The 16,407-nt window shown below is 43.5% G+C and overlaps 1 protein-coding gene across 1 annotated transcript in view; it reads left to right on the top strand.

Moving 5' to 3' along the window:
- ACTR10 (actin related protein 10) overlaps positions 1 to 16,407 on the top strand; it is a 39,630-nt gene that overhangs the window by 12,372 nt on the left and 10,851 nt on the right. The window contains exons 4-7 of the mRNA XM_082275128.1: positions 867 to 975; positions 8,517 to 8,624; positions 10,502 to 10,569; positions 15,739 to 15,818. Of these exons, the coding sequence (XP_082131254.1) occupies positions 867 to 975; positions 8,517 to 8,624; positions 10,502 to 10,569; positions 15,739 to 15,818 (365 nt within the window). The remainder of the gene's footprint in view (positions 1 to 866; positions 976 to 8,516; positions 8,625 to 10,501; positions 10,570 to 15,738; positions 15,819 to 16,407) is intronic.

Genomic DNA, 16,407 nt, shown 5'->3' on the forward strand with positions numbered 1-16,407 from the left:
TCCTGCGTTCTGAACACATAAGGTCAACGACTCGGCATGAGCACTGAAAATTGTCTGCATGTGTTCTGATGAGAGAATAATTAGTGCCAAATGAAAACCAGTCTGGAGAATTTAATGGAGGCTGCCACTGCTGAAACTCTTTGTAACCTGGCTGTCATTTTTGCCTTTTGGCCTCCTTTTTTTTGGTGTTTGAGATTTTTCCTCTATAGCTGCATATTTGTTTCATGTCAGTGAGAATGTTGGTAGCAGAGGATAAGCACGTAAGCCAGACAGCAAGCATTTTTAAAGGTAGATCAGCGGTGGTAGCTTCCATAGTTTTCTCATGGCAGATTTCCTTTAGGCCCCTTTCACACTTGTGTGACTTGTCCTGCGCCTTGGGACTGCAAAGTCGCATGATGAGTCGTATTTCATGATTTCCAATGAGTACCATTCATATCTGTGCGACTTCAAGTCGCAACGACTTCAAAGTAGTCCCTGCACTACTTTGGTCCGACTTTGATGTCTATAGACCTCAAGATTATACAGGCATTGCTGCAAGTTCAGTCAAAAGCGTGGCAAAATCGCAGTAAAATTGTGTGACTTTTAGGTCGCACAAGTGTGAAAGGGGCCTTAAAAACACTTTTTTCCTTGCAAAAGAACTGAAAAATGAAACGCCAGCATCTGGTTGAATACAGCGGTGAGCACTCTCAAATTTCAGTCCCTTTATACGCGAAAACCAATGTGATGAAAACATCAGACTGAGCAAGAAGTGTATGTTTTCATCTGTAACAGTGTAATAGGGCTATATTGCCGAACTATTGTGTATTCTTTGTGTTTTCTGTTATTTGGTCTCTTTGCTTGCACTTACGTCCTGTTTTACTTTGCAGACACCTTCTGGTGAATCCCCGGGACCGCCGCGTTGTGATAATAGAATCCGTACTTTGTCCCTCTCATTTTAGAGAAACTCTCACCCGGGTTCTCTTCAAGTACTTTGAGGTACTGAATTTACACTGCAGTGGACACAAAATGTGTAAATTTTTTTGGCAGTTACAGAAGAAGTTTCTGTGGATGATTGTAGATTGAAAAGGGACGTTCTTTGTTTGATGAAGGTCACACGCTGGCTTATGTAATGTGCATGATATCAATTTACCAAAATCGGAAGATTTTCCCTAGAAAAAAACGGAAGCCTTAACCACTTAAGCCCCGGAAGATTTTACCCCCTTCCTGACCAGGGCCTATTTTGCGATTCGGCACTGCGTGACTTTAACGGACAATTGCGCGGTCGTGCGACGCTGTACCTAAACAAATTTGGCGTCCTTTTTTTTTTCCCACAAACAGAGCTTTCTTTTGGTGGTATTTGATCACCTGTGCGATTTTTTTTGATCATGCGCTATAAACAAAAAAAGAGCGTCAATTTTGCAAAAGTAACAATGTTTTTCACAATTTTTTTTATATGAAATTCCCCCCCAAAAAAATGTAAAAATCTAAATTTTTTTAACATTTTTGGCCAATTTGTTTTATGCTACATATGTTTGGTAAAAAAAATCGCAAAAAGCGTATTTTGATTGGTTTGCGCAAAAGTTATCACGTTTACTAACAAAGGGAAAGATTTTTGTCATTTTTGTTGTTTTTTTTTTTTTACGCGTAATGGCGGCAATCTGCGATTTTTTTTTTTTTCTGTACTGCGACATTGCGGCAGACAGATCGGACCCTTGACTGACATTTTTGACACTTTTTGGGTTACCAGTGACATTTCTACAGTAATCAGTGCTATAAATATGCACTGTTATTGTAAAATTACGCTGGCAGTGAAGGGGTTAACTTTTTTTTTAGAGGGAGGAGTTATGTGTGTCCCTAGGGGCGTGATTCTAACTGTGATTGGCTGTGGCTTTAGGTGTAGGAACAGTGATCAACGGTCCTACATAGTAGAACCGTATGATCACCATTCCTACACAGGGGAGAATGACAGGCGGCTTGTTTACATCAGCCGCCTGCCTTTCTCCCTCTCCACCGACGATCGCGAGTGACATGCGCGGGGGGGGGTCCGTGACCGCGCGGGAGCGCGCCCGCTCCTGAGACCCTCACAGGCTAGTGACGTAGACCTACGTCGCTCTGCCTGTGAGGGGCTGACTGCCGCAGTAAATATACTGTGAGCAGTCGGCAAGTGGTTAAAATGTAACATAACTCGCCTCCCCTCGCTACCTCACTAGCACCAGTACCTTCGCCATGTCTTCTGCTGGGTTCAGGATCTTCATTTGCATGGACTAGCCAAAATTAGGTAACTGCCATGCATGGTTATGGAAGTTCATTCATTCCAGCATCAAGGTGTTCCAAGAATATAAACTATGCTGCCCTTGTGCAGCTCAGTGTACATTCTAAAGTAGGCAACGAACAGGAAGGTACATTTAATTGCAGAAAAAACATGGCGTGTCTCAAAAACCAGTCTGCTCGTAATTTATGTTTGCTTTAAGTTGTCTTTCCTGTATTTTTCAAGGCTTAAAGTGGTTGTAAACCCTTACATTTACCCAGTGAAGTGACTGGCCTCAGGTGATACACAGACATAAAACAAATCCTCCTACATAAGGGTCCTTTCACACGGGACAGAGTCCGTTCTGCTCAGCGGGGGATCGTTCCGCCGTTCCCCGCTGAGCAGGCGGATGACAGCTCCGTCTCCCCTCTGTGTGCAGAGACAGAGCTGTCAGATCCCCGCTGTCCTCTATGGCGAGATCGGATGAGACTGGACCGCCTGTATGTTCTCATCCGATCCGCCAGACGGATGGAAAATAGGGTTTCCATCTGTCCGGATTTCACGGAAAGGATCAGAATCGGATAGCAGCGGGTGTCAGTGGAGAGGTCTCCGTTGACATCCACTTCCTCATAGGGATGCATGGAGCATCCGATCTGGTCCGCCTGAAAAACTGACAGGCGCATCGGATCGGATCGCCCGTGTGAAAGTTTTACCGTTTTATCTGCAGTCTTCTCTTCTCTACATCCATTCAAAGTGCTGAATTATAAAGCCCGTCTGAGAGTTCAGAAAAAAGGGGGCGGGTTTTGAAGTTTCACTCTGCAGAGCTCAGTGAGGAGAGCTGATTGGAGGGAAGGGATACAGCCCCCTCAATACAGTTTACAGAGCTGAGGCTATCAATCAGCTGTAGGTCCCTCCCCTGTAACCATTTTTCTCTTGTATATATCCATATGATGTGCTGTTTCTAACTCAAATGTGATCTAAAGTATATGTGACAATAGATTAAAAAATGAAACCTAAACCCAAATCTCAACTAATAGAGTAAAGGCTGATCACTGCCCCACTTCTGGGGTTCAGCATGCACTCCAAACACAGGAAATGATGTCACAGGTTGTGTCAGAATTGTCACAAGTAATTAATTCTAATAGTAGAGGAACGAGGCAGCAGACAGCAATGATTCTTAGTCCTCTTAATTGAGTACACACTATAGAGGGATATGCTTTGTTCATTTTTCATGCTTGAGATTTACAACCACTTTAAACCACTTAAGCCCCGGAAGATTTTACCCCCTTCCTGACCAGGGGGTATTTTGCGATTCGGCACTGCGTGACTTTAACGGACAATTGCGCGGACGTGCGACGCTGTACCCAAATGAATTTGACGTCCTTTTTTCCCCACAAACAGAGCTTTCTTTTGGTGGTATTTGATCATCTGTGTGATTTTTTTTTTTTTTTTTTGGATCATGCGCTATAAACAAAAAAAGAGCCTCAATTTTGCAAAAATAACAATATTTTTCACATTTTTATATGAAATTCCCCCAAAAAAATGTAAAAATCAAAATTTTTTTAACATTTTCGGCCAATTTGTTTTATGCTACATATGTTTGGTAAAAAAAAAACGCAAAAAGCGTATTTTGATTGGTTTGCGCAAAAGTTATCACGTTTACTAACAAAGGGAAAGATTTTTGTCATTTTTGTTTTTTTTCGGTACTGCGACATTGCGGCGGACAGATCTGACCCTTGACTGACATTTTTGACACTTTTGGGGTTACCAGTGACATTTCTACAGTAATCAGTGCTATATACAGTGGGTACGGAAAGTATTCAGACCCCCTTAAATGTTTCACTCTTTGTTATATTGCAGTCATTTGCTAAAATCATTTAGGTTCATTCTTCTTCCTCATGAATGTACACCAAGCACCCCATATTGACAGAAAAACACAGAATTGTTGACATTGTTGCAGATTTATTAAAAAAGAAAAACTGAAATATCACATGGTCCTAAGTATTCAGACCCTTTGCTGTGACACTCATATATTTAACTCAGGTGCTTTCCATTTCTTCTGATCATCCTTGAGATGGTTCTACACCTTCATTTGAGTCCAGCTGTGTTTGATTATACTGATTGGACTTGATTAGAAAGCCACACACCTGTCTTCATAAGACCTTCCAGATCACAATGCATGTCAGAGCAAATGAGAATCATGAGGTCAAAGGAACTGCCTGAAGAGCTCAGAGACAGAATTGTGGCAAGGCACAGATCTGGCCAAGGTTACAAAAAGATTTCTACTGCACTTAAGGTTCCTAAGAGCACAGTGGCCTCAATAATCCTCAAATGGAAGACGTTTGGGACGACCAGAACCCTTCCTAGAGCTGGCCGTCCGGCCAAACTGAGCTATCGGGGGAGAAGAGCCTTGGTGAGAGAGGTAAAGAAGAACCCAAAGATCACTGTGGCTGAGCTCCAGAGATGCAGTCAGGAGATGGGAGAAAGTTGTAGAAAGTCAACCATCACTCCACCAGTCGGGGCTTTATGGCAGAGTGGCCCGACGGAAGCCTCTCCTCAGTGTAAGACACATGGAAGCCCGCATGGAGTTTGCTAAAAAACACCTGAAGGACTCCAAGATGGTGAGAAATAAGATTCTCTGGTCTGATGAGACCAAAATAGAACTTTTTGGCCTTAATTCTAAGCGGTATGTGTGGAGAAAACCAGGCACTGCTCATCACCTGTCCAATACAGTCCCAACAGTGAAGCATGGTGGTGGCAGCATCATGCTGTGGAGGTGTTTTTCAGCTGCAGGGACAGGACGACTGGTTGCAATCGAGGGAAAGATGAATGCGGCCAAGTACAGGGATATCTTGGACAAAAACCTTCTCCAGAGTGCTCTGGACCTCAGACTGGGCCGAAGGTTTACCTTCCAACAAGACAATGACCCTAAGCACACAGCTAAAATAACGAAGGAGTGGCTTCAGAACAACTCCGTGACTGTTCTTGAATGGCCCAGCCAGAGCCCTGACTTAAACCCAATTGAGCATCTCTGGAGAGACCTAAAAATGGCTGTCCACCAACGTTTACCATCCAACCTGACAGAACTGGAGAGGATCTGCAAGGAGGAATGGCAGAGGATCCCCAAATCCAGGTGTGAAAGACTTGTTGCCTCTTTCCCAAAAAGACTCCTGGCTGTATTAGATCAAAAGGGGGCTTCTACTAAATACTGAGCAAAGGGTCTGAATACTTAGGACCATGTGATATTTCAGTTTTTCTTTTTTAATAAATCTGCAACAATGTCAACAATTCTGTGTTTTTCTGTCAGTATGGGGTGCTATGTGTACATTCATGAGGAAGAAGAATGAACCTAAATGATTTTAGCAAATGGCTGCAATATAACAAAGAGTGAAAAATGTAAGGGGGTCTGAATACTTTCCGTACCCACTGTATATGCACTGTTGCTGTAAAATTACACTGGCAGTAAAGGGGTTAACTTTTTTGAGAGGGAGGGGCTATGTGTGTCCCTAGGGGCGTGATTCTAACTGTGATTGGCTGTGGTTTCAGATGTATGAACAGTGATCAACGGTTCTACATAGTAGAACCGTATGATCATTAGGGATGCACCGAAATTTCGGCCACCGAAATTTTCGGCCAAAAATGGGTTAAAATGCCGAAATTAATGGCCACAGCGCAGGTTTGAAAAGTCCCTGATTCTCCCGTCCGTAGGATAGGAGAATCAGTCTGTTCAATTAGGTGCCGTGGCTGCAGCAGAGCGCAGCGTCTGTGACACCTCGTCTATCACACAGCAGCGAGCAGTACTCACCCCTCCCAGACACGGACAGGAGAGGAGAAAGACACACACAGCTCATCCTCCTCCCCCTCCCACCCCAGTTTTTCTGTCTGCCCGGGGCCGCCCACTCTCCTATCTCGGCCTATGTGCAGGACAGAGAGGGAGATGTGGGCGGGAAATATGCAGAACAGCAAGCAGCTACGTACACATTCCAAGCCTCATGAATGAAATCTGAGCCATCCTTTTTTTTTTTTTTTTTCTCTAGCAAAGCGTCCACATGACAACCAGTGAAACTAAGTTGTTAAAACTCTTGGGCTATCTTGACCAGTATCTGCCAAAAGCTCCCTGTCTTTGAACTGAAAAGAAGCAGTGCAGAAATGGCAGTAACAAACACCAAATTATTCCAAACACAGTTCAATTACTTTGCTGTTTGTAATTAAGTTTATTCTAATGTTTGAAATAATGTCAGTTTTTAAGACATGTACTTTATTTGAAGGTTACCCTGAAGCAGCAAATTTACTTTTTTACTTTGTATGTATACACAATGTTTCATTTAAGTTTATGCAATTCTGTGTTCTATAGGAACATAAAAATAAATCTTGCATAAAAAAAAAAAAAATTAACCCCTTTTGTACTGCATTAGTGCAACCAGTATCAGTGCAGCCAGTGTTAATTAACACTGATACTGGTTGCACTAATGCAGCACAAAGGGGTTAATTAACTGCCACTGGTTGGTCACTAATGCATCAGTGACCATAAGTGGCAATACATTAACCCCCTCATGCTGCATAATACAAATACCTTTGGTAATTAAATTAACCTCTTGCCAACCCATCACAGTACATATACTGTGACAGGGTGGCAGCGACAGGTGTACGTCGCTGCCTGTTTTTTGTGTATGCCCTGTTCTATCTAATTTAAAATTATTTGGGGGAAAAAGTCATTTTCGGTTTCGGTTTCGGTTTTCGGCCAAGGGCATCCTGCATTTTCGGTTTCGGCCCAGAATTTTCATTTCGGTGCATCCCTAATGATCATCATTCATACACCGGGGAGAATGACAGGCGGCTTGTTTACACTAGCCGCCTGACTTTCTCCCTCTCCCCCGACGATCGCGAGTGACCGGCGGACGATCGGGTCCGCCGGTCACACGCGCGGTGGGGTCCGTGACCACTCGGGAGCCTCACAGGCTAGCGACGTAGACCTACGTCACTCTGCCTGTGAGGGGCTGACCGCCGCAGGAAATAGTCGTGCGGCGGTCGGCAAGTGGTTAAAGCAAACCTCATAAATACATTACAGTGTAGCCACCAAGCAGTTCCTACAAATACCTTACAGGACTCCTTCAGTGTTGGGGGTGTCCTGCTCCCTCCTGCAAAATAGCAGATCACTACTAGCCAGTGAGAATATGCAGGAAAGGACAACCCAGCCCTATACATTTTCAGTCTGTAAAACAAAAATGTGTTTATTGATTGTTATTCCTTTAATGCTCACATTTATACAGCAGAAATAGTGCTTTACAGAGTACATGGTAAGTAGTAGTGATCGACCGATTATCGGCAAAGCCGGTATATCAAGGGCCGATATGCACTTTCCCCGATATATCGGAATCGGCAACCAAGGTGACCGATATTGCCGATATTTTGGGGAAAGTGTTGTACCGGAGTGCCTGCAGCTAGAGGCATCACCCTGGTACCGGCGTCCATAGCTGACGGTCGGCTGTTTTGTAACTACAACCCATGTGCCTGAGAAGCCGCTCGGCTGTCATTACAAGGAGCGGGAAGGAACGAGTGCCCCCCCCCCCGGCCTCCTTCCGCGGCTCGCCCGGGCCTCCCCTCCCACCGGGAGACCCGGGCAACCAGCCTGCATGGCCGCTGAAGACCCGATCAAAGCTGCATTCGGCTCTGATCGGGTCTCCATGTAAAAACCCGGAAGTGGTGGCATGACACCACTTCCGGGTACTCGGCACCAGATTCAAAAAAATGACAGCATTCAAAACAGCCAAACTTAGTGTTTTGAATGCTTTTAGGTGCAGAGGAGGGGTTTGGCGTATTTTAGACCCCCAGATCCCTCCACAAGAGTACCTGTCAAGTGATAAAAAATAAATAAATAAAATTTTAAATGTATGAAAATATCGGCCGATACCGATATGCAATGGCCAAAATATCGGTATCGGCAATGAAAAACCGATATCGGTCGATCACTAGTACGTAGTTCTTACTAGTGCCTGTCTTAGGAGAAGTTCACAGCATATTGTTCCTACCCTAGCCATACAGATACACACATTAGAGCCAATATGGCCTAAAGTCAACTAGGTGTATTTTTTTTAATTCGAAAAAGAAGCTGAAGCACCTAGAGGAAAACCAGTAAAACAGTAGATGTTTGTCTGCTCTGCTGCGCCCCAGTCCTGTTTATGGCAGGATTCTGTGTACCATATGCTACTGTAATAGGGGCCAAGCATTCACATTATAGCAGACTGTAGGGTGAGTCAGGTAAACGGATTTTATGTTTTTGTTTTCACAGGTTCCCTCTGTTCTATTTGCTCCGGGTCACCTGATGTCTCTTCTGACGCTTGGCATCAACTCTGCCATGGTGCTGGATTGTGGATATGCAGAAAGCCTTGTCCTACCTGTATCCTTTTCTGTTGTATTATCATTAGTTAGGGATAAGGGGAAGTTTGTTCCTTCAGTGAGTTTAATTATACAATGTAGTATGCATATACAGGTCTTGTAGTCTATAGGCAACTTTGGCTAGCTTTTTAGTTTTGGATTATATGGGGGGGAAGTATTAAAGCTGTGGTTTTTTTTAACTAGTGTAAATAAACACTCAAGGGAAATTTTAATTCACTTCCCATTGTGTCTTTTTAATATTTTTGGTCTTTTTTTCATGTTTAGCAAAAAAATAAAAAACCAAGTGGTGATTAACCACTTAACCCCCGGAAGATTTTACCCCCTTCCTGACCAGGGCCTATTTTGCGATTCGGCACTGCGTGACTTTAACGGACAATTGCGCGGTCGTGCGACGCTGTACCTAAACGAATTTGACTTCCTTTTTTTCCCACAAACAGAGCTTTCTTTTGGTGGTATTTGATCACCTGTGTGATTTTTTTGATCACGCGCTATAAACAAAAAAAGAGCGTAAATTTTGCAAAAATAACAATATTTTTACATTTTTTTTATATGGAATTCCCCCCCAAAAAAAAGTAAAAATCAAAATTTATTCTATGCTACATATGTTTGGTAAAAAAAATCGCAAAAAGCGTATTTTGATATGGTTTGCACAAAAGTTATCGCGTTTACTAACAAAGGGAAAGATTTTTGTCATTTTTGTTTGTGTTTTTTTTTTTTTTTTTTTTGCGGGACTGCGACATTGCGGCGGACAGATCGGACCCTTGACTGACATTTTTGACACTTTTGGGGTTACCAGTGACATTACTGCAGTAATCCGTGCTATACATATGCACTGTTACTGTAAAAATGACACTGGCAGTGAAGGAGTTAACTGTATTGGAGAGGGAGGGGTTAAGTGTGTCCTAGGGGCGGGAGTGTTTCTAACTGTGATTGGCTGTGGCTACTAGTGTAAGAACAGAGATCAACGGTCCTACATAGTAGAACCGTCTGATCTCCATTCTTACACAGGAAAGAATGACAGGCGGCTTTGTTTACATTAGCCGCCTGCCTTTCTTCCGGTGTAACGGACGATCGCGAGTGCCCGGCGGACCCGGTGCCCGCGCGGGGGGGGGTCCGTGACCGAGCGGGAGCGCGCCCGCTCTCTAGACCCTCACAGGCTAGCGACGTAGCCCTACGTCGCTTTGCCTGTGAGGGGCTGACTGTCGATGTAAATAGTCGTGCGGCGGTCGGCAAGCGGTTTAATACTGCCAAACGAAAGCTCTATCTGTGTTTAAAAAATAATAAAAATTTCATATGTGTACAGTGCTGCATGACCACACAATTGTCATTCAAAGTGTGACAGTGCTGAAAGCTGAAAATTTGCTTAAGCAGGAAGGGGAAAAGTGCCCAGTAGGCAAATGGTTAAAATAAAGTGCATTTGTCCTTTTTTTTTTTTTTCCCCTCCCCCTCCAAAGATTCGTACTTCTCTTGAATTGACCGCCACGGCTGCACTGTTTTACTTCCACAAGTGCAAATCTTCAATGTTCTGGCTGCTCCAGCACCATTGTGCCTCATAGACTTCTATGGAACCATCTTTGATTATTTCTGGCCTTGGGACACAGCCCCATAGAATTTATGAGGCACTAATGCACAGGCGCAGCCAGGGTGGTAAAGACTACCTGGGTACTGCTAAACAAACAGCAGAGCTGCGGCTGTTGAATCGAGATAGGTATGCGTCTGTGGAGGGGTAACCCGGATGGATTAGGCTAGGTCAGAGATAGGGGACAAACGATAAATGCAGTTTGTTTTAAAGTGCACTTATTTATTTATTTTTTAATTTGTTGTATATCTTTTTATTATGAATATTATTATCATTATTAGTTTCTTAACATGTAAAAGGTATATGAAGGTATTCCAATTCTCAGTTGCTGGGGAGCCCTTCCTCTGGGTGGAAAAGCCATTCACAAGTATGTGTTCAGTCATTTGTGTCTTTTTCTTTTTTTTTAAATAAATGATTTATTTAGCGTTTAAGAAATTGACATACCTATTGGTGACCCCAAGGTTTTGCATTGCCTTATCCAAAACCAAGTGTTTTCACGTCGTCATTTCCATGACAAATAAATAAAGGGGGTGTAGTCCTCATTTAGAGATGGATGATAGGTATAACTCTGTAAATCCTTTTATTGCTCTTCAGTGGCCAACAGTGCATCCAGAAGTGCTGGTATATAGCACAGATACTGCCTAATGTCAACTTTTCAGCTTTTATAAAGCTGTTGTTAGTTCAGTGTGACTAATAAAAATCATGACTATTATGAATAGTGCAACAAGACTGTAAAATCAGACAGGTAATGATGAAGGATGGTCAAAAGGAACCAAATAGTGACATTTAAACGCCAGCTGCTTCATGTTGCCCTTTACAGTATTAAATATAGAGGGTGTATTCATTCCTTTAAGCTCTATTTACAGTAACTTGATAAATTATTCTACTCTATTGTGTTGACATAAAAGTCAAATGATATAGCTGTATTATATTATGATATTAAGCAAGCAGATTTTGTCTGAATGTCATTAATCCATTTACAACAAGTACATTTACAAAAAATGTTGATCGCAATGGAAAAGTAAGCTTGCTTCTTATAAAAAGTCACCTATATGCTGTATAGATTTGCGAGCAGACAATATCCAGTCACATAAGTCAAACCTTTCTAAAATGTTTTTATGAATCTCATCATTTAAAGGCAGTAAAAAAGGAGCATAATACAGGGGTGCCCAACCCATGGCCACAGAGCCCTTGGTGTGGCCTGCAACCTCAAACTAGGGAAGAGCATGCCCCTGCTCTGGGATGGCGGGTTGGCAAGCTCAGAACGGGATCAGCGGGTTGCCGACCCGCCACCCCAGAGCATTAGAGAGCATGGAGCCACTGGAGGGAGCAGGAGGCACATAAGCTGATGTTTCCTCTGTAGCTCCTTTTCCAGGCGGAGTAATACCGTTCAGTAGCCTGGAAAGCCTGGAAAGCGATGCTAGGATAAGCTGAAAGAAAAAAAACGCCAGTGTATTAAAAAACTTTTGCAATGGGCATATTAGCACTTTTAAAAAAGGGTTATTTGGCTACTTTCACACTGATCCGCAAGTGCGGCTTGCCTGCAGGTTAGCTGCTCTGTGCCATTGACTTATATTCTATCCTGCGGCTTTAGTGCGCTTTCTGAAAGCACACAAAAACATATTTATTTATAGGGGGCTCAGGACAATAAGGGCTTGTTTACATTTGCTGTTTGGGGGGCAGTTCTTTGTGGCCTGCGACTGGTTTACAAAATCACTTACATGATCATCATGCTCTTCAATAGGTTGAGCACCCCTGCCATAATAAGTCTTGTAGAAGCATTATTTGTGTTTATACTCACAATTCGAAATAGCTTGTTAGCACTTTAAAACAGGACATGTATACCTTGCTCGGAAATTGTTTCCTTCTAGACCAATCCCCCTGACTTCATTGTTTGGTCTCGCATCCTTTGTCCCAACATTGACTAGTTCTAAGGGCTCTCTCACACGGTCCGCCTCCGTAGGCGGATCCGTACTGCTCAGCAGATGACAGCTCCGTCTCCGCTTGCAGTGCGGAGAGGGAGATGTCAGAGCCCCCGCTGCTCTCTATGGGGAATCGGATGAGAGCGGACCGGATTTCACGGACCGGATCGGATGCGGATGGCAGCGGGTGTCAGCGGACATGTCTCCGCTGACATCCGCTGCTCCATAGGGCTGAATGGGGCATCCGATCAGATCCGCCTAAAAAACTGACAGGTGGATCTGATCGGATCGCCCGTGTGAAAGAGCCCTAACTTCCTTTTGTGGCAGAGGAATAATAATCCTTTATATACCAAATTATGCTGCGGGGATCTAATCCAAACTCCCCTTCTTCATTTTTTCCAAGTGGAAGCAGGACTTGAATATACTGGCAGATGAAATGGAATGGGACAAAGTACTAGCATTTTGCATAAAAACTGTCGATTTCCTCTTATGCTCATTAACACAACGACTGGATTCTCGCCTGCTGCTATCGTTGCCTAGTGATTTCTGATAAAATTGATCCCTCCGTTTCTGATATTTGCTGGCATTTTTTTGTGGGCCCCTGGCACCATGCTCCATATTTGGGGTACCTACCCACACATTGTCCCCTTTTGGGACAAAATACTGCAATTATATATCCTGGTGGGAGACAAATACCTTAATCAACATCACATTACAGGAATTTCCATACTGGGCTCCTACAAAGAAATAAAGAAAAGTTTGATCAGACACTTTTTGACGGCAGCTCAGTCTGTTATCGCCAGAAGCTGGCGCCAGCCTGTGCCCCCCATCACTCGCTGCCTGGGCTTGTGAAGTGAACAATATTGAATATATGGAAAAATGCTTGCTTGTGAGCAGGACAAGGCCCACAGCCTTACCTGGTCTGTTTGGAACCATTTTCCTTACTCTTCCGAATTTGGCTTCTTTATCTTCACTAAGGGTTGAGAGTAAAAATACCTTCAGGATCTGGTCATGTGGGATAGGGGGTTCTCTCCCCCCCCCCCCACTCTCATTTCTTACCCCAATATGCTCATGAGAGCTCTCTACAAGTTATTTTTGGGAACCCGGCTATTGTCCAACTGGTTCAAATTCATTTACTTCCCTAGTGTGACCATATTTAAGCCTCGTATTATGGAATGTTGTTCCCCTCTTTTTTTCCAACATGTATCCTACCTATGCTGTTGTCAGTTGCCTAATTTTACAGCCGTGGCCAAAAGTTTTGAGGACACAAATAATCATTTTCACAAAGTCTGCTGCCTCAGTTTTTAAAATGGCAATATGCATATACTCCAGAATGTTATGAAGACTGATCAGATGAATTGCAACTAAATGCAAAGTTCCTCTTTGCCATTAAAATGAACTTAATCCCATAACAAAAAATTTCCACTACATTAGTGAAGAAGGCTTCAGGGCGTCCAAGAAAGTCCAGCAAGGGCCAGGGCCATCTCCTACTGTTGATTCAGTTGCAGAATTGGGGCACCACCAGTGCAGAGCTTGCTCAGGAATGGCAGCAGGCAGGCGTGAGTGCATCTGCACGCACATTGAGAAGACTTTTGGAGGGTGGCCTGGTGTCGAGAACAGTGAACAAATACACCACTTCAGGGACAGACTGATATTCTGCAAAAGCTACAGGGATTGGACTGCTGGGGACTGGGGTAAAGTAATTTTCTCTTATGAATCCTCTATCCTGTTGTTTGGGGCATCAGGAAAAAAAACTTGTCCGTAGTAGAAAAGGTGAGAGATACCTTCAGTCCTGTGTCATGCCAACAGTAAAGCATCCTGAGACCATTCATGTGTGGGATTGCTTCTCAGCCAAGGAAGTGGCTCACTCACAATTTTGCCTAAGAATACAGCCATGAATAAAGAATGGTACAAAAACATTCTCCGAGGGCAACTTCTCCCAACCATCCAAGAACAGTTTGATGATGAACAATGACTTTTCCAGCATGATGGAGCACCTTGCCATAAGGCAAAACTGATAACCAGTTGCTTGGGGAACAAAACATCAAAATTTTGAGTCCATGGCCAGGAAACTCCCCAGATCTAAATCCCATTGAGAACTTGTGGTCAATCCCCAAGAGGCGGATATACAAAAAAAACCCACAAATTCTGCCAAACTCCAAGCACTGATTATTTAAGAATGGGCTGCCATCAGTCAGGATGTGGCCCAGAAGTTGATTGATAGCATGCCAGGTGAATCGCAGAGGTCTTGAAAAAGAAGGTTCAGCACTGCAAATATTGACTCTTTGCATAAACTTAATGTAATTGTCAATAAAAGCCTTTGACGCTTAGGCTCCGTTCACATGTAGGCATTTTGGGGCGTTTTTGGGGAGTTTTTCTGCTCTAGAATCAGCTCTCAAAACGCCCAACAAGACAAATCCTATTCATTTCAATGGCCCCTGTTCACATCTGAGCGTTTTGACGCTGTGAGCAAAACGTCCAACGCTCAAAAAAGTACATGAGCTTCTTTTTGGGCAGATAACAGGCGTTTTCCATTGATCTCTATTCAATCTAAAAATGCCTGCACAAAAAACACCTGTAAATCGCGGTAAAAAACACGCGAAAACGCTACGCTCAGGTGTGAATGTAGCCTTATGAAAGGCTTGTATTTTATACTTCATTTTATCATAGTAACATCTGATAAAAAGATCTAAAAAAACTGAAGCAGCAAACTTTGTAAAAATTAATATTTGTGCCATTCACAAAACTTTTGGCCAGGGTACACTATTCACATGCGTTGCTATGTCTCTGGTAACTTCACATGAACCTACTTATATCTCTATGGTCTATCATTTACGATGTTCTTTTTGTACTTCTGTTGAAAACCTGAATTGGTTATAAAGGCAGAAGGTTTTTTTTTTTTATCTTAATGCATTCTGTGCATTAAAATAAAAAGCCTTCTGTGTTCAGCAGCCCCCCTAATCCTTACCTGAGCCCCCTCTTGATCCAGCGATGTTGTAGGAATGTCTTGGCTACCAGGGACTCCTCTCCTCATTGGCTTAGACTGCAGTGTGGCGCAATTGGCTCCCGCTGCTGTCAATCAAGGGCGCGGCTCCGTATCTGAATGGACACAGGGAGCTGTGACGCAGCTCGGGTGCCCTCATAGCAAGCTGCCTGCTGTGCGGGGACTAAACAAGAGGGAGGAGCCAAGAGCTCTGAAAAGGGACCCAAGAAAAGGAGTATCAGGGCTGCTTTGTGCAAATCCACTGCACTGTTATTTTTTACCTAAAAATACCTGAGACTTTACATCACTTTATTAAACAACTTATTTGATAGATCTGTGCCAGTATGCGTCACATGGGGTGACGTTACTCATTGTTTACTTGGGGGACAAGGAGGAAGGGGTAGAAGTTACATTCTGAAATAGGGATTTTTTTTTGTTGGTTAAGATTCCTTTATGATGTGTCGGTGTAGGGGCAGAGATGTATCTCATTTTTTTTTTTCCCAGGCTAATTTCATATCTATACAGTTAATGTTCATGGATAAGAACAAGGCAGTGATATTTATGATGTTTATTGCCACCTGTTACCATGATTTAAGTGTATCTAAAGCCATAGATTTCTTTTTTCATACAGAGAACTGGAAGCACAGCTGTTGGAGCAATGCACAGCAGACACGGGGACAGCTAAGGATCAGAGCCTCCCATCTGTAATGAGTAAGACCATTTTAATTTCATAGCATAAATCAGGGCTTGACAAATCCTAGGTGCCTGGTCATCATGGCGACAAGAAATTGCATCTCGGTGCCTAGGCTGCTGCCTGTGCACTACCCGCCCCCACCCCCACTATGTATCCTGGGCTCTGCTTGCCCATCTGCAGGCCTGGGACCGGCATAGCAGATGCCACTGGGTAGAGCTGAGGGAGGTGAGTGGACACGTGTTTGCTCTCCTACCCTTCTTTTTAATGACCCTGAAGTGATGTGTATGACGTTACTTCTGGGTCCCTGCTGACCGTTTCCCCGCCCATCAAGGTCGAAAAGAATGTAATGCAGTGTGATGTGCATTGCATTCGATTCAGTAGAGCACAGGGGAGACATACAGTTTCTTTTAGACCCCGGATGTCTTATTAAAGAGAACCTGTCGCCAAAAAAAATCATCACATAGGGACTTTTTGTCTGCTATTCGATGAAAAAAAAGTTAAGTAAAAAATTTGAATTGTAAAAAATTAGTTATTCCCAAGCACATGAATTCTCTCTGTGTCCCCCCCCCCCCCCCCCCTCCAAAATAAAAAATTGATGCCCACCCC

Source organism: Pelophylax lessonae, assembly GCF_965119305.1.
Source record: "Pelophylax lessonae genome assembly, chromosome: 13".
Taxonomy (NCBI): Eukaryota; Metazoa; Chordata; class Amphibia; order Anura; family Ranidae; genus Pelophylax; species Pelophylax lessonae.